Source organism: Neomonachus schauinslandi, chromosome 7, assembly GCF_002201575.2.
Source record: "Neomonachus schauinslandi chromosome 7, ASM220157v2, whole genome shotgun sequence".
NCBI classification, from domain to species: Eukaryota; Metazoa; Chordata; class Mammalia; order Carnivora; family Phocidae; genus Neomonachus; species Neomonachus schauinslandi.
This window is the reverse complement of record NC_058409.1, coordinates 117,105,235-117,133,232: the sequence shown is the minus strand read 5'-3', so window position 1 is coordinate 117,133,232 and position 27,998 is coordinate 117,105,235. Positions and strand designations below refer to the sequence as shown.

At 41.9% G+C, this 27,998-nt stretch overlaps 1 protein-coding gene across 3 annotated transcripts; it reads right to left on the bottom strand.

Annotated features, from left to right (window-relative positions):
* Nucleotides 1-965: 965 nt before the first annotated feature.
* Nucleotides 966-20,824, bottom strand: HMGCS1 (3-hydroxy-3-methylglutaryl-CoA synthase 1). Of its 3 annotated transcripts, XM_021700618.1 has the most exons (11): nt 20,702-20,824; nt 14,969-15,029; nt 9,624-10,081; nt 9,186-9,311; nt 8,489-8,653; nt 7,222-7,387; nt 6,245-6,415; nt 5,452-5,558; nt 4,277-4,402; nt 3,896-4,059; nt 966-2,738 (listed from the first exon to the last, which is right to left on the bottom strand). In XM_021700618.1, exons 3-11 carry the CDS (start codon nt 10,069-10,071, stop codon nt 2,649-2,651), a joined length of 1,563 nt encoding a protein of 520 aa, XP_021556293.1. In that variant the 5' UTR covers nt 10,072-10,081; nt 14,969-15,029; nt 20,702-20,824; the 3' UTR covers nt 966-2,648. The 3 variants fall into 3 exon arrangements, with proteins under 3 accessions (XP_021556293.1, XP_021556300.1, XP_044773096.1); XM_021700625.1 differs by lacking the exon at nt 14,969-15,029; XM_044917161.1 differs by lacking the exon at nt 20,702-20,824 and having other exon boundaries at nt 14,969-15,030.
* Nucleotides 20,825-27,998: the final 7,174 nt, after the last annotated feature.

Sequence of the window (27,998 nt, the reverse complement as noted above, 5' to 3'; positions counted from 1 at the left end):
AATTCCTAATTCATACAATCCTGAGAGTGGATAGGCTCTTAGAGGAGACCTAGTCCAGTGTTACTGCCACTGCAAAAACTCTATAAAACCCCTGCAAGCACCAGCAACGTGTGGCTCTTAGGGGCGCCTGCATGGTTCAGCTGGGTGAGTGTCCAACTCTTGATCTCAGCTCAGGTCATGATCTCAGGGTCATGGGATCAAGCCCCCACGTCAGGCTCCATGCTCAGTGGGGATTCTGCTTGAGAGTCTCCCTCTCCCTCTGCCTCTCCCCTGCTCATGCTCTCTCTCTAAATAAATCTTAAAACAAAACATGTGGCTCTTAGGTCAGAGGCTCTTGCTGATAGTAGGCCATTCTATATGGGCTGTTAAATTTGCTTTTAATCTTTACTTGGCAACACTAAATCTTAGGTGGTTTTTAGGAAAACATAGTAATTATCTTCATAAATACTTACAGCAAAGTTTACACATGTTTACTACCCAATTTGGGAGTTAATGTCTTTGTTTGAAGTGTAAGAATAATAAGTTATCAGTACAAATTCTTCTATACTAGATGAATAGCTCCTTGAAGCCAAGACCATATATCTTTTAACTCTTTAATTCAGAGTATCTTGCTTATATCAGGTTTTCAAATGTCTGTTAAATGATAAATAGAGGCATCTGGGTGGCTCAGTCGGTTAAGCATCTGCCTTTAGCTCAGGTCATGATCCCAGGGTCCTGGGATCGAGCCCCACGTCAGGCTCCCTGCTCAGCAGGGAGTCTGGTTCTCCCTCTCCCTCTGCCGGCTGCTCCCCCTGCTTGTGCTCTCTCTGTCAAATAAATAAATAAAATCTTACCAAAAAGGTGAATGAATAAATTAGTGAGTGAATGAATAGAAATGAAACAAACACCCACATTTAAAAATAGCATATTAGCTGATTTCTTGCCTAAACTGTTAGTTCAGGAGGGGAAAAGAATATGCAAATATCTGAAATATTTCTCTAAAACTTTATTCAAAGTTATTCACCTCACTGTTAATAAGGTGTACAGTTAATGCTGTGCCAATATTACCAGGCTTGCCCATTGCCGGCAATGGACTTTGAGAAAAACCCATTTCCTGACACCCAAAAGTTAAATTACTCTGTTCAAAACATACCAAACTCCCAATACTTGTGAAAGTATTACATGCACCATTTCCCCATTAATCTTTAAATGTGAACTTACATTATTAATCTACATCAGTGGATGTTAAAATGAAGTCATTTTAACAAATTACAACTGTACAAATCACAATACCACTAGTTAATATCAGACAAGAGTATTTTACAAACACTACATTACATATTACCTTGCAGTCTGAAACATGACAGTTCATATTTGTGTAAGTTTTAGATAACTGAAACATCACAGAATTTAACAGCAAATAAAGTTTAAAAAATTTAGTTCTGTACATTAGTTCCAACTATCTCTATTTTACAATCTATAAGGCTCATGTCATAGATCAGCACCAAGAAAATCTACAAAACTGTCTAACCAGTCGGCTTATTCATCCCATGTGATAGTTTTTGTTGTTTTTTTTAAGGTGACAGTCTGAAAAAAAAAATGCTTTATAAATCCTACTTCCAGACCTTGAAATGGAATACTTTTTTTGGCTGGTCATACTATATAAAACTTGGGTTGTACTTTTTAATGTTCATTGAAAAGATACCCCCAAAAAAAGGGAAAAGAAAGGAAAAAGAATACTTACACCATGAATTTAGGCTGTCAGTCTTTAAGTTGAATTTCTAACACTGGAGCATCAGAGGTAACCTAACAATGCCCTGCGCCCCATCCTTCCATTTTGCTTTAAAATTTTAAAAGGCAGCCAGGAAAGTGTTTTATTTATTCTTCAAACTAAGGTGCAAAGAAGGCTTGCACCAACTTCCTCATACACCACTCCACTGACCTCTCCACCTTGAACCAATGATTCCGGAGTGAACCAGAGCTACGTCCGTAGCTTCCCGACGTGCCCCGTTGTCTGTACCAGACGCCTGCTCAATGCTAGCATCTCTCTGTTCACAGAACTCATGGCAATAACTCGCCACTGCTGGCCTGGAGTTGGAACAACATTCCAGCTTCCAGAACCAGTGCTACCATCCCAACTCTCTCCCTCTTCAGAATTTATAAATTATAGAAAAAGAGCATGTTTGTCTTGCCATTTTTAAACAGATTTTAAGACTACACTCCCTAAACTAGAAACTTTTTTTCAAAAACCACAGGTACGTTCAGTAAGCTTGTTTGTTCAAAGTACAAAATTCTTTCGTGTTTAAAAAAATTAAAATTGGAGACTAGTATCTCTGCTTTCTTCGCCTGAAGCACACGATTCATCAAAGCACATTGAAAAACTAAGCTTCATGCATACAAATGGCCAGAGAGGTATGAGGTTTACAGAGCCCTTAAACATTCCCGTACATTAAGCATTGGCTAGACCACAAGAGGAAGCACGTTAGCAAATTGAGCAAAGAGACTTTCCCAAGAACACGATAGTTTTCCAGGCTCCATGTCAGTCACATAAAAAGTCACGCAACATGTAATCCTTTACAACTGTCCCCAGACATCCCACATTCCCAGAACTGTTCCCGTACACCCCCCAACCCAACCGGCACTGAAGTCTCCCACCGCACGGAAGTATCTCAATGCTCCCCATTACTAATGACAGCCGCTTCGGGTTCTGCTGCCGTGGCAGGGAGTCTTGGCACTTTCTTGGCAGGACTTGGAATATGCTAAAATCAAAGGAAACAAAGTTGTTGACTCTTGAAGTTTTTTTGTTGGTTGGTTTTTTGTTTCTTTTTAAAGAGTCATGGCGCCAAGTTCTAGTCAAAAAACTGAGAAAGGACAATTTTGGAGAGGTTTATGCTAAATGTATATTCTCTAGAGCTTTTTGTGGAAGGAACTAAGTAGCTATTCTTTACTTTCTAATGAAGTTATGATACAAATACAGAGCAAGGGAGAGAAGGCCACAGAGAGCCACCATACGCGGTATTCTCCTTGTTACTCTCGCATCTCCAGCTCTGACTCTGGTGGCCTGCCTAGCTGACTAATTGGTGTAATAGCAAGAAGCAAGATTATGCATTCATCAAATCTGTGCTGAGCAGATAAAATAAACAACTTCGGGGTTATAAAGTTTTCAGGTTGAATTGTGGCCATGATCCTTGGCAAGCCATTTAATTCCTTGCAGCTTTGTCTCTAAAATGGGGATAGTATCATTTACCTCAAGATGGATTTTGTAAGGATTAAATTAGAAAATGTAAATAAAGTTCCTAGCATATAACAGGAATTCAAATTATTGCTATTAGTGTTACTTCTTGACAATCTGTAGACAGATTTGACAATGGCCTTAGAAGAGATGAGAGCCTCCAAATTCTGCCCTCACCCAGGCATGACGGGCCTTCTCTCTACACCAGTCTTCCTTTAAATGTTGGTATTATTAACAGAACCTAGTATTTACTGCACGTTTTAAAAATGCTAGTAATCTGGGGCGCCTGGGTGGCTCAGTCGTTAAACGTCTGCCTTCGGCTCGGGTTGTGATCCTGGGGTCCTGGGATCGAGCCCCGCATCGGGCTCCCTGCTCGGCGGGAAGCTTGCTTTTCCCTCTCCCACTCCCCCTGCCTGTGTTCCCTCTCTCGCTGTGTCTCTCTCTGGCAATTAAATAAATAAAAAAATTTTTTTTTAAAGTTTTAAAAATGCTAGTAATTTAAGAAATTAGACTTAGAAAATGGCACAGCGGGAATCCAGTGCCAGATCCCTTGCTCTGAAGGACTCTGCTTTATAGACATTCCTTTAAGTGGCTCAGTCTCAGGTCCCCTAAGCCCTGAGATCTGGGGATGGAAATTTCTTACCCTGTCAGAGGCCAAGAGCAAACACGACGCGCTTTACCTACCTCAGTGGCTGTACTTGAATGGACAAGTCCTACTCCTTCCCCCAGAGTGCCGTCACTGGGAGAGGGGCGCCGGGCATAGGTCCTCCTGTGCTTCTCATCCACTCTGACTAGGTACCATGTTCCTTCGAAGAGCAAATCAACTGAACTTTGGGGAATATAGTTGACTAAAGGAAAGGCAGAGAACATGAAAAATCAGTTATGATATACAAGTCACCCGTAAGAAGTTACCTATTTCCCCATAATTTTCACTGACATCAGATTAGTACTGAATAAAGCCTAGATACCCTTATCTTATATATATAACATGTTTCAGGTTATTAGCACCCTCCAATAGGCTTTGGGTGTATACCTATATATTTAAACAAAATTTAATATTTTTACCCAAGTGATGAGTGTCCTCTCTGAGCTTCATGTTTTCAGCAAAGACAGCTGGTGCCACACAAGTTCTTGAGTCAAGTCTTGATTTAAGATCACATAAACTTGCTGTTATTTTATCAAGAGCAGACCCTAAAAGAGTAAATCCCAATATTAAAAGACAAAAGTAGGGGCACCAGGTGGCTCAGTCAGTTAAGTGTCTGACTCTTGACTCAGGCTCAGGTCGTGATCTCAGGGTTCGTGAGACTGAGCCCCGCATCGGGCTCTGCACTGGGTGTGGATCCTGCTTAGGATTCTCTCTCCCCCTCTCTCTCTGTCCCCCACCCCACACCCCCTCACCCTCTCTCTAAAAGAAAAAAAGAGAAAAAGACAAAAGTAGCATACCCCAAAACCTGAACCGGATGCTGCCAAATGGAAAGACAACTTGTCATTTCTTATAGAACTACCAGATACTATTTAGTCGAAAGAAAAAATGGTATCTGTTTGGCGCAGCTTCCTATGATCTCTGACTAGACATTTGTTCAGTGTCAGCCAGTAGACTAATTAGGAAATAGATGGGATTTGAAACTATAAATAACTTGTCTACGGTCAATCCATGACACAGTTTTCATGTAATGCCAAGTGTTCCATCAGTTTTTCTCCATGTTTTTGCTCCTTCCTGCTCAGGAATATAAGTCAGGACCGTAAATCTATAAAAATTAGATATCTTGTATAAAACCAAACCAACAAGGAAAGATTTGGTATTACTCACTCATATGATCAGACTCCACAGCTGCCTGCATTAGACAGACACATTCCCTTTCCCTGCCTGCATCATCCCCCTGGTTATAAATGCTTTACGAACGAGATAAAAGGTAAAAATTAAAGTTACTTGCTGAAGAAGGGAAAGTCAAACATAATGCCATCAAAAGATTTTTTAAGCTCATTATATATATTTTTCTGACTTGGAAAAAAGGAAAGAAGAGATTCTGACTCGGACAAAATCCTGCCATTTACCCGGTTAAGGCAGATTCTTAGAGTACAGAGTAAAAATCTGGCTGTGTTGAAAGAAGTGATGAAGACACAAATGTAACGCTCTACCGGACGGAATCCAGTGCTCCCCTGAGAAGGCCACTGAGTCAGCCTTAGCACTCAGCATGGAGTGTTCCCAACACGTTCCAGCTGGAAGAGTCGGCATTTACCTGGTGTGGCATCTTGCGTGACTTTAAGGGAGTACAGGGTGGCAGCCAAACCAGAACCATAAGAGAACACGCCAATCCTCTTTCCTGCCAGCTGCAGAGGTGAGTGCCTGTGTAGGGGAAGAAGAGCTACGAAACAGTCTCACCGACGGGTGCCCGGGGGCTCAGTTGTTAGGCGTCTGCCTTCAGCTCAGGTCATGGTCCCGGGGTCGCAGGATCGGGCCCCGCATGGGGCTCCCTGCTCCACGGGGAGCCTGCCCCTCCCCCAGCTTGTGTGCACGCACGCTCTCTCTCTCTCAGATAAATAAATAAAATCTGTACAAATAAGTAAATAAAAATAAAGAACAATAAAAAGTCTCACTGATCCAAAACTATAATGTGTGGGAAGACAGAAGTTGGGAGTAAAAATTCATCCTGTAGCCTTAGGAAGCTGACCTGAAGCTTTACAATAAGGAGATTGAAAACAAGAATTTCTGTCTCTTTGGGAATGATGGGGCTTATGAAAGTTACTACGCCATAAAATAAGTTACTTTGTCAACTAGGGATTTACAGCTCGACTGCAGGTCAAGAAGAAGATGACCATGAAAAGAGCAGCCAGGAAAGCCAGCATGAACTCAAGTACTCAGGGGTAAATGTAGCCTCGTCCCACTCATCCTTTAAGTCAATGGACGGCAGGCTAGAGAACCTGGAAATAAAATGTCACCCCGTGACCTGCCACCAACATGCCTGCCACCAGCTTTGGCGTTCAAAACCTAACAGCCCCCGATGAGAGGAGGCAGAGGAACTAGGTACTTACTGTGCTAGAACAGAAGCGAGGGAGCCGTACACAGACGATGTGTACATATTTCCATTCTGATTTGACACAAGCAAAGATGCCTTTGTTTTCTGATTAAAGAGTTCAGAACTAGCCTTCATAAATGCTTTTTCCACATCTCTATCAAAGTAGGTATCTTCCAATTTAACATCCCTGAAAGATTTAGAAAAAAGGCCATCTTACAATGTTCAAAGACTACATTTTTATTATACTAGCCGATGTAACTAATATTCTAATCTGCGTGTACGATTCGGTTTGCCTATTTATTAAAAGCCAAGTAGCAATATGCTGATTATCAGGGAAGATGTAACAGTTGCACACATATGGTCCTTTTTGTCAAAGCTTTTTATCAAGTTAAGACAACTGCATTCTCATGGGTCAATAAACTCACAAAAGCTCTGTTGTCAGCAAACAGAATACACTACTATTTCAAGTCCATCATAATGTCTATTTCGTTACAAAAGTCAGGATATTGCAGGAGCCGAGTCTTAAAAAGTTGAGTAGAATTTTACTAGATGTAGAAGGGACAGAATGAGTCTAACAGGCATGGCGCGTTAGGGAGCCTTACAACTGGGGAAATGTGGAAGAAGCAGGAAAGCCGACTTCAGTTTGGCGGCTGCAGGAAGGGATGGGGCACAGGGGCTAGAGAGGCAGGAGAGATTTCAGAGGCTGTCGTAGGAAATACACCCAGGCACTCATGGGGCTCTACTATCATGGTGACAACGGGAACAGATCGAAAAGGACAAAATCCGAAAATATGAGTAGAAATGACTAAAGAATTCATGGAGATATGCTTCCACCTCTCTGGGACTGTTTCTTCACTGATGACATAAATGGCTTAGACTTGAAGACGTTTAAGATTCTTTTAAAGTATTCATATCTATAAAAAGAACAGTTTAACAGATGGATAAAATATTCACACACAGAAGGAAAAAAAAATCCTAATAAACTTCTCTTACCCAAAGGCTTCCAGGCCGCTATAGATACTATTTTTATCTCTGTTCTGGTCGTTAAGGAAGTCATTCAGCAACATCCGAGCTAGAGATTTCTGAACCAGCTTACAGTAGGGCGAGTGGAAGATCATGAAACCAAAATCATTCAAGGTAAAATCTTTATCATTTCCCTCTGAAAGAGAAAACCAAAGAAATTATGAAATTCATTTAAAACACTAACTTTTGAAGTCTGATTTTAGAACAAAGCTAGGATGTTCTTCTATCTTTAAACAGCAACCAAAAATATACTGTATAATGAAATATCTCTAGGGCTTAAAATGCATATCAAAAAGACGTCCAGGGATAGAATATCACTGTTTTCAAACTTCAGAGTCTTAAGAGTCTGTAATTCAGTTAGTGGGTTGGGGCCAGTTTTTTTTTTTTTTTAACCTTAGGATATTCTTTTAAATGAAATGGAATAGGGTAGAAGATAGCAAACTGCATTAAGTTGTGGCATGCTAAGTGATTTCATGATATTTTTGAGTGAGTTGAGCACGCACAGACAAGGTAGAGTGTCCTTCTCACTGTGGGGCCTAGTAACGTTAGAAAATCACTGTCCTATTCAATACTGGCAAACAGTATGACATTTTACACACTGCAAGAATGCTTCTTCTCCAGGGCCACTGTGAATCTTATTACATTATTCACTACTTTTTTTAACCCTCTCTTACAACCTCTATAAAGCAAAGTTGGTTTACGGAAAAAGCCTAATTTGTATGATACTGTGTGTTTTAATGGCACTAATTCAAATGCTGTCCTTTTGAGTATCTTAAGAACTTCTGCAGGGTTAAAGACAGAGATTAATGAGGATACTGGAAAAGCAAGTATGAATTCACAGGTCAAATGCAAACAACCTGTGGGAGGAAAGGGGTCACTTCAGTAATTTATTTATCACAGCTGCAAACTAAAGCCTTGTAAAAGTACCTCCCTCGAAGATGAAAATGATTCAAGTTACTTTCTTTTACCCTAGTTTTGATTTTTTTTTTTTTTTTAAACTGGGGTAAGTCTAAATAAGCGTTTTTGCATAGATATACCTCATTGCCAAAGCTTCCTTGTATCCCTAAATTACACATTCCCCGAATCTGTGGGGAAATGCAATCTGGTGGGTGAGGAAGAAATAGTTCAAGGACACTAATGAAGGATGCCCACAAAGCATCATCTCACTAAAGACACTCAGCACACCACACTGCCCCCTCAACAGATACCCAAACCAAGGCACGTGGATGAAACCCACCCTTCTGCCACTGGGCACGGATCTTCTTGCGGTAGACGGAATAGCAGCGGTCTAGCGCACTGAGGTAGCACTGTATGGAGAGTTTCCCATCTACTACAGGGTACTCCGAAAGCATATCAGGCTTGTAGAAGTCATAGGCGTGTTGCATATGTGTCCCACGAAGTCCTATTAGAACGAAAAAGGAAGATGACATTATTTCTGCTCCTTGATGACTATATGTTAGTCAGCTGATTGCATTATCTAGGGACTTTCCTAAACTCTAGTCAACTCTTGCCACTTGCAGCATGGAAATCACAAGGTGAAACTGACATGTAATTGAAATGAAACCTAACAGTATCCAGGACAGGCCTAAGACTCCTTTGATACACAACATTTTATGCAAGTTTCCTATCTCTAACTGGGAGATCACAATTACTCTACTGAACTGAAAACAAATTAAACTTGTCACTGATGAGTGACTGTGGGCAAGTTACTCTTTATTACTCAAACCCATTTTACTGCTCTGTAAGATGAGAATGACATTACTTACCTCATAAAATTGCTATAAAGACCAAACACGCTATAGCACATATAAACCACTGAGCAGGTAGTGCCTGCATTTAATGAACACTCAGTAAGTACTAGCTTCTGTTTGTATTTTCAACTTTCTCAGCATACGTTGCTAGTAAAAAAAAGAAATGCTCTCCCAAACACTCACCTCGGTCAAAAATTAAAGGAGCATTTGGCCCAATCAGCAGAGCAACGGCTCCCACTCCACCTGTAGGTCTAGCATTTCCTGTGGCATATACAGCAATATCTCCCGCAACTACCAGCGCATACCGTCCTGAAAAAGATTTTTGTTAATACACAAGAAGGCGATCACCACTAGAAGTATCATACATATACACTGAAGTCTTCTATTTTCCTAGAATATGCTTTCCCATCTTTGGCAAAGCAAAAAAAATTCTAAATTTTTATAATTTTGTCCTATGTGATAAAGATAACCAGTTTATAATTCAGGTTAAGTTGAAAGAGCTACATTTCTGACCATACTCAAACAAGCCTAACTGGTAAGTCTGCATGGGCATTCACTGAAAGGTCATTTGGGCCTATGTATGTATCCTGGAGAGTTTCCTTGGAGTAACATGTAACATACCATCCCAAGAACTGGACTCAATCCAATTAACAGCATTGAAGACAGCCGCTGTGCCTCCATAGCATGCATTCGTTGTGTCTATGCCTTCTATGTCTGTGTTCCCAGACTCCTCAAAGAGCTGCATCAAATTAGTCTTCACGGACTTTGATTTGTCAATGATTGTCTCTGTTCCAACTTCTAAACGCCCAATGCAATCATACGAAAGGCTATGTCTCTCCATCAGATTCTGAACCACAGTCAGGCAAAGAGAGTTGATATCTTCTCTATCTGTGCAGAAGCCCATCTTGGCCTGGCCCAAGCCAATAGTATACTTTCCAGCATCTACACCATCGTATTTTTCCAACTCTGCTTGATCAACATATTGAGAAGGAAAATAGATCTCAAGGGCAACAATTCCCACATCTTTTGGCCAGCAGGCTTCTGCATTCAAAGGAAGTGACCCAGGCATGGTGAAAGAGCTTTAGAAAGAAAAACAGAAGAAAACACTGTTTTAGGTTATAAATTCCAGATTGTCAAACTTGAGAAATCAATATTAAAGTTCAACTACAGCCTGAAACGTTAATTTAGTTTCTAAGTTTAGTATATTTTATTTAGGGTGATTTTATTTTATTATTATTTTTCTTAATCGAAGTACAATTGACACACAATGTTATATTAGTTTCAAAAGGTGTACAACATATTTTATTTGACAACTCCATGCATTATGCTATGCTCACGGTTTAAGTGTAGCTACCATCTGTCACCATATAATGCTATCACAATACCACTGACTATATTAGGGGCAATTTTAATATGTGAAAGCAGCAATTACAGTATGAATGGAATACTACTATTTAAAATTACTGTCTGTTAAAAAGATTTGCACTTTTTAAAAACTAGACCTCTTCAGGGGCGCCTGACTGGCTCAGTCAGTGGAACACGTGACCCTTGATCTCAGGGTTTTGAGTTCAAGCCCACACTGGGTGGAGAGAGTACTTAAAAATAAAATCTTTTAAAACAAACAAACAAAACCCCACCTAGGTCTCTTTAGATTTAAGACAGGATTATTAAAGGTAAAGAAAACTCAAATAAGATTCTTCTATTATAAAAAACTACAAGATAAAATACAATGACAATTTAGTAATATGGTCCACAAATCAGAATTCAAGTACCTGATCTATTCCTGGCCACCCAAGGAAGTTTAAATTGGCCAGTTATTCATCAGAAATATATTGCATTCTTAAATGATCTAAACAATTTCAGCAAGTAGAAAAGCCACACTACAGAAGTCTACCAAGTAAATCTCTACAAGCCCCTGTTATTATAAAGAAGCCCCCCACAACCCAAATGATGAAAATTTTAAGCAAAAGTAAGTTCTAGGACTCATCACAGGGTCATATGCCAATATCCTATACTTTCTACAGCTAGTCTATAGGCAATAAATGATCGTAAAACCACAAGGTATCACTTAGCTTCTAAATCAGGGGAAAAAACCAAACTCTGATTCACATTTGAAAACTGGTAATCCACATATTATTTGTGTGGCATCTAGGTAACATTTCTTAAAACCACCCCTCTCTTTTTTAAAAAGACTATTGCCACACTGTAAATACTTTCAGTAGTATCTAGATTTATTTACTAACAGTAAAATAAATGTGCCACTCAAGAGCATTGCTGTGTGCGTATGGGCAAGTCACATAACCTATCAGAGCCTCCTCAATTTCTTTAGAGACTGTATTCATCAGGAAAAGAGAAGTCATTCTAGATATTTCAAACAGGGGAGGATTTAATACAGGGAACTGGTTACAAACTTGTTGGCAGGGCCAGAGGAGTCAAGGAGGAAGGTGGTTATTTAGATCCCAAGAGCTCACACTCCTACTGAAGCTGCCAGAGCTACTAGGACGAGCACCTCTGCTGCGGAGCTCGAGCCTCCACCCGCCTCCCCCTGCCCTTCCCGCTGTCGCCACTGACAAAAACAAGCCGGCCTCGTCCTCCCATCTTCTCTCTCCCTTGAGTACTTCCATGGGCAGTCTACCCAGAACCCAGCTAGCATAGGAGTACGAAATACCTAGGTGTCAGGCTTTGAAGAATGGCACAGCCTATTAGTTTTAGAGAAAGAATCTGTTTCCCCATTTAAACTTCTACAACTCAATTTCCTTTTTAGGCATCACATTAATTGGAAGGTGCACCCTCCATGACAAAATTTCAGGTCTTCATTCACCTAAAGGTCTTGGCTTATGAGAGTTACCTGGGTCCTACTGGTTCACCAACGTTCTTTAGCATTTACCAACTACTACTTTGACGCCTAAAAATGAAAACTCAAATCCTATATTTATGTCATTTGTGCAAACTCTGGGATAGTATTAGGTATATTGAAATTACAGACTACTGCCTTGGTGAGTTGTTAATTATTGAAATCTTGAGAGAACATCTAAAGCAGAGAGGTTATTCTTAAATCATGTAATCTACCCTTAGCCCATAGGTCATCAAGTTATAAGAGTATTGGGATGCCTGGGTGGCTCAGTCGGTTAGGCGTCTACCTTCAGCTCAGGTCATGATCCCAGGGTCCTGGGATCGAGTCCCGTATCGGGCTCCCTGCTCAGCGGGGAGCCTACTTCTCCTTCTGCCTGCCACTCCCCCTGCTTGTGCTCTCTCCCTCTCTCTCTGACAGATAAATAAAATATTTTTTAAAAAGTTGTAAGTATATTAAAACCTAAAAAATAAGCACCTAGAAATATAATCACAAAATCTAAGTTAAAGGTCCCAAGGGATATCACTGAATCTTCCTACTAAATATAAGAATTTATATGTTTTTTCATTTATTCAAACAATGACAACATGTTACATGCCAAACATTTGGGATAAGCTTCATAGGAGATAACCCTTCCCTTTTCAAATAGTCACCATCTCCATGTGTAGGATACAAACACCTAATAATAAACAAGTGAAACAACAGAGACAGTCACATTATGTTATGAGAACCACCTAACCCAGCCTGGAGGAAAGGGGAGGAGTGGGAAGAGAGGCTTCTTGGTGCTGCCTTGAGTCTTCAGAATGAGTAAGGAGTTATCAGTAAGGCTCTGCAGAAGCGAATAGCGGTAGGAGATTGTCAACAGGGTGGACAACGTACAAAAAGGCAGAGTACAAAGAGCTATGAAAAGTTTTCTGATTTCCTGAAGTGAAATGTGAGGCCCAGTGAGTACAGCAGGCAAGCAGTAGGTCAAGAGAACTAGACCCGGGTCGGGTTATAACGGCTCTGGTATGCTGCTGTCAGGGGGCTTCGAAGTCATCATGAAGACAAAAAGAAGCCATCAAGGGTTTCAGACAAGAGTAACGGGGTCATACTCGTGTGCGGGTCAATGTTTTTCCAACTCCGGAATCAATTTAGTGGATGGCGAACAACACCTTTTAAAACGTAGTAGAAAAGAACAGAAAACATCAAATTGCACGGCACACAGTAACTTTAAGAATTCTTCCATGAAAAATGTTTCGATTATTCAGACATATCCTAGGCTGCAATATAAAGTATATTTCTTACTGAGGGTCATAGCCAAATAAGCTTGAGAGTCACCGTTCTGCACAGCCACCAGTCCCGCGTGGAGAATGGATTTGGGTGAGGGGGCAGACAGCGCAGTCCAGATAAGACAGGTCATGTACTAGAGCAATTACTACATGAGGGGTGAAGAAGGAACAGCTTCAAAAACTATGCAAGCAAAAAACTGGCAGAAATTGTGATTGATTAGAAGCCAGGAAAAGGAGGAAGATTTTTAGCCTCAACCGTTTAATGACTTCACAGCCTCGCTGTCATAACAGCTAACTAAGCGAACAGAGAACCACCTCTTCACTCTGTTCTACCCTTTCCCGTCTTCCACAAAAACCTATCTGCTTATGATAATCTAAACTGTGCTACACCGGAGTTGAAATAAAGACAAAGGAACTAAAATGTCACCAGGCAGATTCTAATTTTATAGTAAAACAAGATTAAGTCCTCTGCATAATCCATAGAAAAGAGCTCTACAACTAGTGTTCAAAACCAAAGACCAGTCCATGTCCTTATAAGAGGAACCCCTCCTATATGCTACCCTCTAAGTCGCCAAACCAGAAGCAGGAGGATTAGGCACCTTCCCAGCCTTTCCCACAAGGTTATCACTTTGGACTCTTTCCATTCTTCAAACTGCTCTAAACACACTGAGGACAGTGTGATTTTCTCTGCCTTGCCCAGCAGCTTGCAATGCTTTTGGAAATAAAATGGACAAGTATATACAATCTTCCTGAACATATAAACCAGTTTATTAAAAGCCGCAATGCAAGGCTTTGATTCCAGAATTAATCCATATTTACCATAATCTGACTAGCTCTGATCAATTCTTATATTATTGTACTTAAGAAATAAGGCATAACTCTGTTACGCTTAAACCTCGGAGAGGTTAAATAAGTGCCTTATTTCATTTGGGGGAAAAAATGTAGCTTAACTAACCCACATACATCAAGCTGAAAGTGAATCATGACTCTGATCTTAGTGTGGAAAAAATTTTTACATTATCTAATTCGGTCAATATTGCTCATTCTCGGAGGGGTTTTGACACCCAAGATGTTCTCATTATATTCCTGATAAAAAGCTGTCCAATTTGAAATAGTTAGCTTTTGGTTGAAATTAAGGAGGAGTAAGATTAAGTAGGAAAAGAATGGAAAATTAATACAGGGAAGTAATTGTTTCCATGGCATTTCAAACAACAAAAAGTTTGATATAGTTTGTGATCTGTAATCTCTACTTTTAACCATCCTATTAAGTGTATGCTCTTATGCTGTCCTCTCAAATGCTCTCTGAAGTAGACCAGATTCAGTAAGAAAAAGGCCAGCTGAAGATCTGAGATGTTCACATTATGGTGTTAACTCCATACACAATGAGGTATTCTAGTCAATTCACTAAATATCACAAAAAATTTCTAAATAGAATATAGTTTAAAAATCTGACAGTTTAAAAAATTACCTGTATAACTTTTTGCTGATTAAAAAGGTACTTCACTATTTTTCAGAGCATTGTATCCACAATAAAAAAAAAAAAATCTAAGGATAATGGGGACTCTGTATTTATAATAAAATGTGTAAATTTTCTTTTAAAATTTTATCTTTAAAAAGGTTAAAAAATTAGTTTCTAGATTTCAAACATGAGTCTAATAATCACAACACTGGACAGTCTCCCAAAGCACTAAGGCATTAACTAATATTTAAAGAAACATAACTCTGTAATGGGTTTTAAGAATGTGTGGGGCACACAAGTGGTTATTTGCCCTGGGATAAAAATTAAATTTCCCTCTTCCATTAGAGAGGAAGGCTTTCTTTAGCAGCATGACAGGATGCCATACCTGTGTGAGGAATAAAGAACTGCAGTCTCCAGGTCTGTCACTCTGTTTCCTCCTTCAGGCACTAGGAATTTCAAATAAGAACTTCTTTTAAAGTCATAAATCACCGCACAAATTCAAATAATGACTCCAATTCAAAATAAGTTAAAATAAACATTTCTTTTTCCCATTACATTGCATAGAACAGAATTTTATTTTGCTTAGAAAAATGGTACTTAAAGCTTATAAAACTTTTCCCCCCTAGTTCATGAGTGTTTAGAGTGGTAGGTTCAGTCCTGGTAATGAACTGACATGCGAGGTTCATATCACTGATTCAGGCTTGAAACCAACGGTGATGCCAGGGGAGTTATTAGTTGTCTTTACTAAATTTGAATTATTAAGAATTAAAGGAAAGGAATATAAATAAATAGCAAGCTCTGGAGTAATGAGACTCCCACATTCAAGAGTTTGCTCTAGGGGCGCCTGGGTGGCTCAGTCCGTGAAGTGTCTGCCTTCCTTCAGCTCAGGCCATGATCCCCGGGGTCCTCAGCGGGGAGTCTGCTTCTCCCTCTGCCCCCTTGCCCCCACTCATGCTCTCTTTCTCTCAAATAAATAAAATCTTAAAAAAAAAAAAAAGTTTGTTCTACCCTTAGGAGTTTGTGGCTTTAGCAATGTGTGCCTCTATGAGCTTCAGTTTTCTCATCTATAAAATGGAGTTAAACTGCCCTCCCAAATGGTTGAGAAGATAAAATATGTGAATTACACTTTGTAATATAAAGTACCAATACATCATTATCCTAGTTCTTAGTATTTTTCAACAAAACACATATCTCTGTAGCAAGACCTAATTACCTTCATTTATTTAAATCTTATGCTCTTACTTTTCAACATGTCCACCTCCACCCTCCCCAACCTTTTAAAAGTGATTTTCCCTACAGTGCTTGTATTAAAAAGATAAGCATGTGATATCAAGATAAAAGAGCATTAAGTGGGGCTCTTGGGGGGCTCAGTCGTTAAGCGTCTGCCTTCGGCTCAGGTCATGATCCCAGAGTCCTGGCATCGAGCCCCGCATTGGGCTCCCTGCGTGGCAGGAAGCCTGCTTCTCCCTCTCCCACTCCCCCTGCTTGTGTTCCCTCTCTCGCTATGTCTCTCTGTCAAATTAATAAAATCTTTAAAAAAAAAAGAAGAGCATTAAGCTTTCGCATCATTTAAATTATGTGGAAATAAAAAGGGAAGGTGACACTGGAGCATTTTCTTCAGTCCATCTGTTCTGAAGGATTGTTACTTGAGACAACAGTTTCTATGCTTTATGAAAACACAATTACCTTTGCTCTCTACTTAACTGCTGGCAAATTTAGCTTCTGCCCTTGCCTGATTAACCAGAGACTACATTCAGTACGCTGAATTACTTTTAGTAAATAATTTAGTAAGCTTTCTTTTACAAGATTAGATCATTTAAGAGCTCTTTACAGATTTAGTTCCTTTTACTTCATTAAGTTTACCCTGCCCCCCAAATAAATAAACCCTGAGTTTTGTAGGAAAAGATAAAGACTTCTACCTTCCAAGAAACCTCTTGGATTACAGAATTATACATATATTTTGAGAAAATAACCTTTATTTTGTTCTTTATTATCTCGAATTACACTTTTGTAACTTGCAAATTAAGTAGACCACAGAGACTGGCTCTCACTGGTGAGGGGAAAACAGGATTCCCCCTCCATGGTGAGACTAAATAACTTAGTAATATTTCTTCTTGAAACCATGTATGCATATGCGTTTGACGCTATTTTCATCAAGGAAATTTCTCCCAAACTGCCAATATTCCCTCTTTCAATTTTGATCATTTCAATTGGGGAGAGTTTAAGTGGAGAGAGCCGGGCCAAGAGAAGAGGAGGGGAGGGGGAACAAGGGGAGGAGGGTATAGATAGGATGGGGAAGAGAGGAGGGGCAAGAGGAGGAGAGAGAGAGAGGAGGACATTAGAGCAAAGAAGAAAGAAACCGAAGAAAAGAAGATTCACAGAAGACTGCTGCATACTTAAGCTCTCAGGAGAAAGAGAGGCCTGGAGACCAGGGATGGAAATGGAGGCGGTAAATGCCACTCTCGGAAACAGTCCATTAGAAAGCAGTGAGGCTTTCCCTCCTCTTCTGCAACTGCTGGGAGGGTTCTCTACCCTGACTGAAACAGCACTGTCACAGTCTCCCCTAGGGCATCTGCTTCTTTCTAACAGAAGGTCTTTTCAGAGCACCGGATGCAGGGCAGCGGGCCAGGGCAGGAAGCAGGTAAGGAAGCGCAAGCGGCTGGGCAGGTAACTACAAAGCATGTCCGGAGCCTCCGGAGGCACAGTATGGGATTCCTGGTTTGGCAAAGATAAACACTGAAGAATGCGGAGACTGCTGGGCCCAACCAGCCAGGTTAAGGCAATGATGCTTTCTCCTGGGGTTGACCCAGAGTTCTGAATTCCTTCTTCTGGATCCCTCCTCAGCCTTGATTCAAACAAGTAGTCCGAGAAGTGCATCCAGCACACCTTTAGGTACATGGTAAACCAGAAGCAGTTGCCTGCTGATCTTTTTCACTCTAACAGGAGAGAAATCCGGGACATCCTTTTTAATGAGAAAAAGCTGGCAACCTTTCCTCCTTAGGAACAAGCAAGCACAACTACTGGTAAGGCTTTGCCCATGCCCGTACACTCCGGTCTAGTTCTCTCAGTAAAAAACAAACATTCCTGGCTCTCCCCAGAGTTCCCGGGCTGCTTATAAATTCGACTCCTACTTCAAGGGCCTGTTCTAAGCTACCTCTTCCAAGAAGGTTTCCTCAAGTTTCTAATCAGGGCCCCGCACTTCTACAGCAGGTATAAGACATTCACACAAAGTCCTCATAGTCTACTCTCAACGAAAACTAGTTATGGGCAGTCTTCCTAGCCACACTTGATTCCTAGACTCCTGCTGGGAGAGGGGCTGTATTTTGATTCTTTTGAACCCTTTGAGATCTTGGAGTAACGGGCATTCAACTGCCATTTTTTTTGAGGGGCCGAATTTGGAGTTATCACAGAAGACAAATCTTTTAGATTCGAGTACTTGTAGCAGCCCTCATTAGTAAGTTCTTTTTGCTATCACTTTTTAAATAAGCTGCTGCACCGAACAGTGCCCAGAAAGTGTTTAAGCAAATTGGCTTTCTACCGAAAAATGTAAGGGATCCAAATGGAGTAAGACATTTGCTGTTCTTACCATCATTCCCATAGGCACACATCCCCAATCACAAGACTTGCAAAGATGAAGACTTTGAAAAATTAGCTTCTCCTCTACTGCTCTAACTACACTCAGCTGACAGACAGCAAGTGAGCATCACCACATATCAAGAAGTCTCAGAAAGAACAGATTTGAGTTGAGTCCTACTATCCTCTCATTAGGTTGGGTAACATGTTTTTCAACCTTCTGAATCTGTACCACCATCTTGAGAGACATAAAATATCACACAGGATGCCTGGGTGGCTCAGTTGGTTAAGTGTCTGACTCTTGGGTTCTGCTCAGGTCATGATCTCAGCGTTGTGAGATCAAGCCCCACTGAGGGCCCCATGCTCGGCAGAGGAGTCTGCTTGAGATTCTCGCTCCCTCTCCTTCTGCCCACCCCCCACTCTCTCTCTAAAATAAATAAATAAATCTTAAAAATAAAAATCACACCCTTCTATGATATTTGGTTTGTTAGTAACCCAACATAAAATTATAAGCCTCTGTTCTTTTCCACATGAAACTATAGATTCTGATACATAGCCCATCAAATTCCTCAAACCAGAACCTCAACTGTATCTCCCCTCATTCAGTTCCACTGCTTTATGGTTTTAAATAATTCTAGGGCACTGAGGAAATAGCTATCTAAAATCTCAATCAACAAATCTTAAAGTCTGGGGCGCCTGGGTGGCTCAGTCGGTTGAGCGTCTGCCTCCGGCTCAGGTCATGACCCCAGAGTCCCTGGATCGAGCCCGGCATCGGGCTCCCTGCTCAGCAGAGAGCCTGCTTCTCCCTCTGCCCCTCACCCCACTCGTGCTTTCTCTCTCTCTCTCTCTGAAATAAATAAAATCTTAAAAAATATATCTTAAAGTCCATCCCGCAGTTAAGAGAAAAATGTAAAAGCACTCTGGAGGAATCTGTAAGAAGAAAACAAAATCAAAAGCAAGGCTCAGAAATAGCCAGCAGATGACACGGCCTTCTATGGTCCCAAACAAAATATCCCATAATTTCTCCCCATTGGAAACCTCTTCCTAAGAACTGGGGTTACTGATTAAACTAGAACTGAATAAAGGGCAAACCTACAAATTTAGGAGAAAGAGACCTACAAAGGTTAAACACCAAGAAAATAAAGTCTTTCTCCTCTCCCATAAAATACGCCATCCCTGCCCTCCTTACCCTTACAAATATAACTGAAATTTTAAAAAACAAAGTTTTGCTCAAATAAAGAACACAAACTGCTTAGAGGTCTCAAGATACAAAGAACCATTTGGACAGATCCATGTTAAGGACTTTCAATCTGCTCTCTAACAGAATCTGCACAATGGAAGTCCAAACTCCATCCCGGAAGGAAAAACCTGTTAACTATATGAACACTTCCATTTGTCTTAATTTCGTCCTTTATCTTGCCATTGTTTTTCACAGTTCATCAGTGTGATGGAGCAAATGGTACTCAGCAGCAGCCAGAGGACATCATCCTACTGCAGCAGGCTGACAAGAACATCAGCAGCTGAAAGGAGCCGCGGCAGAGGTGGGCAGTCAAAGAAGCCTGGGATGGCCTAAGGCCAAGGCCACAGTGCAAACATGACAAGCAGAGACAACCTCATTACCTGTTGTCCAAATCCCTCCTTCAGAGTAGATCAGAGTAATCCTTTTCTCTACCACTGGTCAAAGAAGGACACACGTTTTTCAAAGACACCTTATACTTGGCTTAACCCCAAACCCCACTGTGTGAAGGCCCTCTGGGTGCCTGCCCATTACATCATATCAGGTCAGGCTGGCCCTGAAGCTCTTAGCAGGAGGGAGGGGTACGGGATTTCAGAACACCAAGGAAACCCATTTTTTCCTTAATATGGGCATAAAATATATGGAGGCGGAAGGTGGGAGGCAGGAATTTGTGAGATATGAAGCAAGCCGACTGAAGCATTCAACAGCCCAAGTATTCAGCCAGTTTAAATCACGGTTTTGATGCTTTCTTGCACCTGAGCTGGGGAAGAAAAGTTATGCTTGCCCACTTCCCTTCCTCCCAGCAACTCTCTAGATGTGGCTGCAAAGGGACACACCCCCTGCCAACCTACAAGCCTCCATCTATTTAGGCGTGATCTTCCCCATCCCTCGGCGTCCACCCTTAACCCAAAGCTCTGCCCAGGCAGTCCAGCTCCTTCCTCATCCCCTCCTGATGCGCCTCCCCAGCCCCAATCCCCTCAAAGAGATCACAGCCACGTCCCTGGCACCTCCAGCCCCTGGCTGACTATGTCATTTGAACCCTAGCCCTCAACGCCCTTTCGCCTTCTCCCCGCCGCGACTCCCCAGCCCCTCGTCAAACCCGCCGCAGTAGGCCCCAGGCCCCTGGCAGGGGAGGCCCCGCACGGCCCTGTTCGCGGCGCCCCCATCCTCTCGGGCCGGGTCCATGCGTCCGCCCCACCCGGACGGAGCTGCAGCTCCTTCGGGCCTAGTCAAGGACACCGCCTCCGCCCGGCCTTCACCCAGCCCGGCGCCGCAGCAGCCCAGCTCTCCCCCTCGTGGGGCACTCACCCAAATGTGACCGGGCGGTGGCCGTGGAAAGGGAGTGAGCCACGAAAGGCCAATACGCGGCGCCTCCCCTCCGCCACCAGCTTTATAGCTGCCGACCCACCCGACTCCGGCACGGCCGGGAGTCGGTGGGAGGCTGGACAGGGGTTCCAGCAGCCAATCACGGCCCGCAGAGTAGTCCGGCAGTGCCCGCCCCCTGGTCCGGCTTCTACCAATCCGAAGAAAACTAGAGGCGGGCTCTTGCTAGGGTTTTCCCTCGTGGCTGGAAGGGCGGGGGAAGGGGCGGGGACAAAGTTGGAGGGCCGAGGAAGTGGGGTGAGAGAGTGACGTGGGGTGGCCCGAGAGCCGGCCTGCCAATTACAGAGCGGCGAGAGACAGCGAGAGCCAACGGGAACGGAGTGAGAGGTTCTCCGACCAATTGGAGTTTAGTGAGAGGAGACGGGAGCCAATGAGGTCTCCGCGTCCCACCACTGGGGAGAGATGGTCAAGTGTGGGAGGCAAGTTGGTTCCCACTTGCGAGTCTGTCAGGTTGCCTAGCAACAGAGCTGGGCTTCACCTGTGAGATTTCTGCAATACTTTATTTGAATTCAATCTTAACGTCTTCTAATTTCCAGAGCAGCCAAACGCGCCTGCATGACAAGTTTGAACAGGATGTCACTCAGAATTTGTAAATGTGTAAGTATTCTAAACACCCGATTTGTAAATACCTAATACCTCTATTCAAAACTACCTTGACTTTTTAAGAGACTGCTATTGGGACAATTCTTCCTAAGTAAACTGGAAACAAGATAGTTTGGGGTTAGACACACCAGTGAGGACAGTAAGGGGCCTTGCCTGAGCAGGGAAATTGATCCTGATTCTAGGAGTTTTACTAGCTCATGTACTCTGAAGGAAGGGGCTCCATCTGACCCCAGTGTATCTTCTGAGCTAGATATGTGGTAGGTGCCAAATTGTTGAAAGAAGGAAGGGGCCCCATAATTGTTGGTACAGCAAATCCATAGGATATAAACTGCCTAGCTCCCCCAGAAAATAGAGAGGAGCAAGTTGGAGGAAATCACTGTGAGAATCCAAAGGAGGACAATTATGGCTTTAAATTAGACTCTACCTCATCTCCTCAGATTGAGAAACCGTAAAAATTAGCTTTGATGGGGACCATGAGAGATTCAGAGTTGTTTATATCTCTCTCCCTCTGTTTTATTGAGACCCAGGAATGCTGTTGATAAGAGGCCATTGATGATTCTATGCATCACACAACTACCGTTATAGGAAATTTATAATCCACTATAGATACTAACCTAGTAAGGACATTCTCAGCAGCAAAGTGGCAAAATATATTGGCAGTGGAACCGCTGTGAAGTGTGGCATAAGTTACTCGTGGGAACGGACCACTCAATGGTTATCACTCCGTAGTATTATTGCCCATTTCAAACTCTCATAAAGTAACTGGGTGATAAAGAGAGAGGAAAATTGCCTGGTTGTGATCATCAGCAATTGTGAGGGGGGAATTAAACATTCTTGGCATATTAGAATGTACTGAAAGGCATTGAGGACAAACACAAGAAAGTAGATACAGCTTTGTCCTTAGAAAGGGATAGCAAATAGTACCAACTCCAGGAGTTCATAGTAGGAAATGATTAGCCAGATAGCTGTGAGGATGATCATCTTGAACAAACAAAAAAGTCCCACAAGGCACAGATTGTCTTTTTGATCAAATTAATCTTCAATTAAGCAAAGTGAGCATGGTACTGGGAAGCTAAGCAATGAACAATGAAATGGGTTAATAATTAGATGTAGAGCATCTCAATTGAATTTTTAAGAACAAGCCTCTGAGATTCTGTGGAATATAATAGCAGATAATACCAGGCTACAGAAATATTAGCTATGGCCCATGCGAATGAGGACAAAATATACATACATTTATTTTCGAAGGGGCTGCAAGTTTTTTGAGCCACAATTTTACACAAGCACAGTGGAGTCAATGTCATACTAGAATGTGCATATTAAGATCTTTGTTTTATTATAGTTTCTAAATTTAATGCTAAGTCATGTTGGTCATGCACTATAGATGCTTTACATCAAAGGCAAAATATAGTTTATTGTTCTGCCCTACTTTGAAAGGAACAAGTTTATTAAGAGGCAGGAAGATGTAATGATAACATTTTGTATTATAAATTCATTCACTGAACATTTACTTTTTCCTTACTCTGTGGCAGGGATTGTGCTAGACCCCTGCTGTGCAATGACAAGCATTAGTTTAAATGTGGCTCTTGAGTACTTGAAAGGTGGCTAGTGCAAAGTGAGATGAGATCTAAGTGTAAAACACACACCACATTTTAAACACTTAGTACAGGGGCGCCTGGGTGACTCAGTCGCTAAGCGTCTGCCTTCGGCTTGGGTCATGATCCCAGGGTCCTGGGATCGAGCCCCGCATCGGGCTCCCTGCTCTGCAGGAAGCCTGCTTCTCCCTCTCCCACTCCCCCTGCTTGTGTTCCCTCTCTCGCTGTGTCTCTTTCTAATAAATAAATAAAATCTTTAAAAAAAAATACTTAGTACAAAAACAGGAAATATCACCTTCATTATTTTTATATTGATATATGTTATAATGATAATATTTTGACTATATGGGGTTAAATAAAATATAATACTAAAATTAATTTCATCTGTTTTAGTTTTAGTGTAGCTGCTAAGAAATGTAAAATTTTATATGGACTCCCATTTGTGGCTCCCATTTGTGCTAGACAGTGAGAAGACACAATGAAAGACTCTTTCCTCAAAGAGTTCATAGTCTAAAGAATGGAGAAGAGAAAAGTAAATATAGCAAAAGGCTGGGTTTCCAGCCTTTTTCTCACTAGGTAAAGAGTAGGAGAGGGTGGAGTAGGAGGTAAAAGGAGTGTTAATAGAACAGCATCTGATATTTTTTCCTTACCGCTTGGAGGGAAAGGAGTGAGTTCAATGGAATATTCTTCCCACAGTGTGATCCTGAGGTTAATCTCCTTTTCACTTGTCAACATTTGTAATAAGAGTTTCCTGAGTATCAGCTGTTTTTCAGGGATGGTAGTATGTGTCTTGTATACACTATCCCTCCAGTTTACCACTGGGGAAACTGAGGTGCAGAGAGGTTAGGTGACTTGTTTCAAGTTACTCAGTTACAAAGTAGAAAAGATGAGTTCATATCCAGGTCTTGTGATGTCAAAACCCATGTTCCTTCTATGTTCTATATACAAAAACACAGTTGTGTTCAAAGAAGGTAGACTGGGGTGGGTGGTAGATGTTGAGTAAAGGAAGGTAAGTAACTTCTCCTGAGAGGCCTCGGAGGATAGCACTTATTAGTCTGGGGACTCTTACCATACAACAGTTTGGTGCCTGGCTCATGGGCTCCGCAGACTTTTTTCATCAGCTTGCTAAGAACAAGTCCATCTCTGAGGGTTGCACTACACTCACCAAGTTTATGATGCATAAAATCAGAATGCCCTTTTACTATTTATAGTACAAAAGGGACCACAACCCTTGAAGTCTACATGACTCACCCTCTAGGTTAACCAACATGGGAAGTCATGTCATCCTCAGAACATTGATTGGTAAACGTGGAATTGGGAAGAAAATTAGAAACACAGTTCTTTCAAGCTCTTCTTATCAGGTTAAGATAACATTATGTATCCATTTTTCAATAGGGTGGTCTTCCCAACAGGAGTGAAGATATGCCAAGGCCATGAAACTACCAATGAACTTTACCCATGCCACCTTAAGACTGGCTTTGCCATTGACTCAAGAATATTTAAAATCCACTCCTAATCTCTTTTTTTCTGTGACCCATCCTTAATTGGACACCATTTGTATTTGTATCTATCTCCTTTTTTATTAGTCCATGGCTGACCATCTCTACTTCCCCTGTCTGTTCTCTAAACAAGTCAGTACAATCAATCAGGTTAAAGTCTAGTCCTAACTGCCTGAGCAACATTTGATTTCTTTAAAGTGACTTTTTTTTTTATCTCTGCTTCAGCGTCAACTTTTTAAAGCTTATTCTTCAGCAGATGACCCTGCTTCCAGGTCCTTAGAAGACAACTCACAGAAGACTCCACATCCTGAAAGAATGCTCTGCCTTCAGTCTCCCTCACAGCAGTGTATGGAAGAAATATATTAAGACAGTGCCCACCCACAAATAGCCTGAATAATGCAATGTGGTTACAAGTGAGTAACCCTAGATTTGGAGCACACCAGGCAGGCATGAACACTGAGGCCCAAAGCTGAGAAGTAAAGAGACACTAAATACTTCACACTGTAAAGAGCCATACTGAAGCCAGTTTCATTCCTTCAAAGGGCTTTTGAACTGGTGAAAGAAAAACCTTTCTACCATCAACCACCACCTGCCCTCACCACCATGGGGTGGTGAGGGTAGGAAGAGAGGGAGGTCAAGAGACATCAGTCCAGGGAGGAGTTTGGGATTCCAGGGAGAGGACAATATCTTCTTGCCCTCTGGAGGAAGGGTGGTTCTCTCTCCATTACTACCAGGTTAAATCAAAGTTTGGGGTTGTTCACAGGAAGAGGAGACTGGCATTCCCCTCCCCCGCTGCCTGATTGCTGAGCTGTAGAGCCTCAGCCTGTTCCACTGCTGCCTTAGGAACACTTCGGGGCAAGGAGGAACAAGTCTTGGACGAATTTTACATATATCCCGGGGGGAGGGGAGGGGAGGAGCACATTAAATATAAAGATTAGGGTCTGCTATTGGTCCGTAGATTTTTGAAAGAAAACATGTTGGACCGGTCGCACAAGGTCGCATGAGGAAGTGCCTGGGGAGAAGACCAACCCTATCCTGACACTACAACAATAAGGGAGTATGAAAGAGAGCCTTGGAGGTTCCCACAGCTCCATGTAAAGGCGTTCGTAGTACACAAGGAGCAAGAGCTCTGTGGCTGCTGGGTATCCATCTCCCCATGGTTTCGTTCCACTAACCCCGAGGCTTTGGTTGGCTTTTATCTCAGGCTTATTTAGTCCCATCACAAGATGGTTGCAACAGGTCTAAGCATGTCCTCGCCTAACAATATCCAAAGGCTGGAAGAAGGAAAAAGGGCATCCTTCCCTAAATCCCTTTGGAAGAGCAAAGACAACTTTTCCAGAAGCCTCCTTAGACTTCCTCTCATATTTCATTGGGCAGAATTGCATCACATGCCTGTTCCTAAGTCAATCATGATGGGAGAATGCCATCATCAGTATTAGCTTCAGCCTTCCGAAAAAGAATTTCTGGATTCTGGGGCGCCTGGATGGCTCAGTTGGTTGAGTGTCCAACTCTTGATTTCAGCTCAGGTCATGATCTCAGTGTCATGAGATTGAGCCCCGCATCAGGCGTGGAGGCTGCTTGCGATAATCTCTCTCTCCCTCTTTCTCTGCCCCTCCCCCCACTGTTCACATTCTATCTCTCTCTCTCTCTCAATTTTAAAAATAAAATAAAAAAGAATTTCCGGATTCTATTTACAAGGAATGTGGATCAAAGGACTAAAAGATAGGCAGGAACTGTGTCTGCCATGTGGAGGAGTCCCCAGCTGGGAGCTATACCACGGTCACCTTCCTATGTGTGGATATGGGTGTCTGGGGGCTGCATCGAGGCTGAGTAATCACAGAACTCTTCCTACCAGATGTGGGATTTTATGACAAGACACTCCATTTAAGCCCTAATTGGTTGCTGGTTGATTTAATTTGGAGATGCCATTTACTGGTGTATTAGTTAATACTCTTTTGGTTGCAAAGAACAGAAACCAACATAAACTAGCTTAATCAATTTGTTCACATAATGGAAAATCAGGAGGTTGGTTTTATTTCAAGGATTATTGGATTCAAGAGGTCAGTTGATGTCTTTTACTATTACAGTGCTCTCCAACGTTGAAGAGTGATTTCCTTGGTGGTGTCATTTTTCTCAGAAAGGCACCCTTTCTTGCTCAAGAGTCCCATCCCACAAGGTTAACAGGTGGAAACAAGACAAGCAAAGTCCTAGTTCCCATAGAGCTTTCTTTCTAGTGGGGTGGTCTAAAGAAAAACACACTCCTATGTGTTTCCTCTACTCTCAGTCCTCGAACACTACTTCACTTCTGACACCAGACATGTGGGTTTCCCACACATTAAGTAATTCTTTGACACCAGCTAGCTGTCCTGCAATTTAACTCAATTCTGACACTGTCTATCTGGAAATAGCATCCGATCTTACAGTTTCAAGGCTCAGTCTCACGAGACTACCCCCCTCTCAAACCACTTCAGATCCCAATCACAAGTCCTGGTTATTACCTGTGCTTCTGACCCACCACCTATACATCAGAGATTCCCACAGCACCTTCCTTAGGTTTCATTAATTTGTTAGAGCAATTCACAGAACTCAGGGAACCAGTTTACTTACTAGATCATTGGCTTGTTACAAAGGATTTTAAGGATACAAACCAATAGCCAAATGAAGAGATACATAGGGCAAGATCCAGAAGTGTCTCAAGTACAAGAGCTTCTGTCCCCACGGAGTTTGGAGTGTGTCATCCTCCCAGCATTGGGTGGGTCACTAACCCAGAAGCTCTCCAAACTCTGTCCTTTTGGGGTTTTATGGAGGCTTCATTTCTTAGACATGGTTGATCAAATTCAATCTCCAGCCCCTCTCCCCTCTCTGGGGGTCGGGGAGGGGGCACCGGGGCGGGGGGGAGGAATGAAAGTTCCAATCCTCTAAACACAATGTTGGTTCCCCTGACAACCAGCCAGCATCCTTAGGTGCTTTCCAAAATTTACCTCATCAACATAAACTCAGGTGTGGTTGAAAGGTTTGTTATGAATAACGACACCTTTATCACTCATCACTTAGGATATTCCAAGGGTTTTAGGAGCTCTGTGCCAGAAATGGGACACAGACCAAAAATACATTTCTAATTATAAATCACAATATTAAAGTTGGGAAGGAGCCAGAGAAATATGTAAGCAAATATATAAATAAATTAATTAATAAGCTGAAATATTTCCAGATAGAATAGTATGAAGCAAATAAAGCAGGAGAATATTATTGGCTGGGAGGAGGATGGTGATACATGAAGTGATGAGGAACACAGTCATTTTTTTGTGACAGTGGAGCTGAGAAATGATCAGAAGGCGCCAGCCATATGAAACGCTGGGTGTTGCAAGAACAGCAAGTACAAAGTTTCTGAGACGAACATAAACTTCTTGTGTTTGAAGAACAAACAAAAGACAGGGTGACTGAGCTGAGTTTAAAGAACTAATAGGTGTTAGCCAGACTTGGAGATGGAGAGGGGGGATAATCATAATTTATTTTAGGCAAAGA

Excerpts from the sequence above, each read along its gene's own strand:
- HMGCS1 (XM_021700618.1), bottom strand. The coding sequence starts at position 10,071 with ATGCCTGGGTCACTTCCTTTGAATGCAGAAGCCTGCTGGCCAAAAGAT. Across the intron at positions 6,416-7,221 it reads AGCGGCCTGGAAGCCTTTGG|GGATGTTAAATTGGAAGATA; the intron begins GTAAGAGAAGTT and ends TAAATCTTTCAG. Across the intron at positions 2,739-3,895 it reads ATTCAAGTACAGCCACTGAG|CATATTCCAAGTCCTGCCAA; the intron begins GTAGGTAAAGCG and ends CTTTGATTTTAG.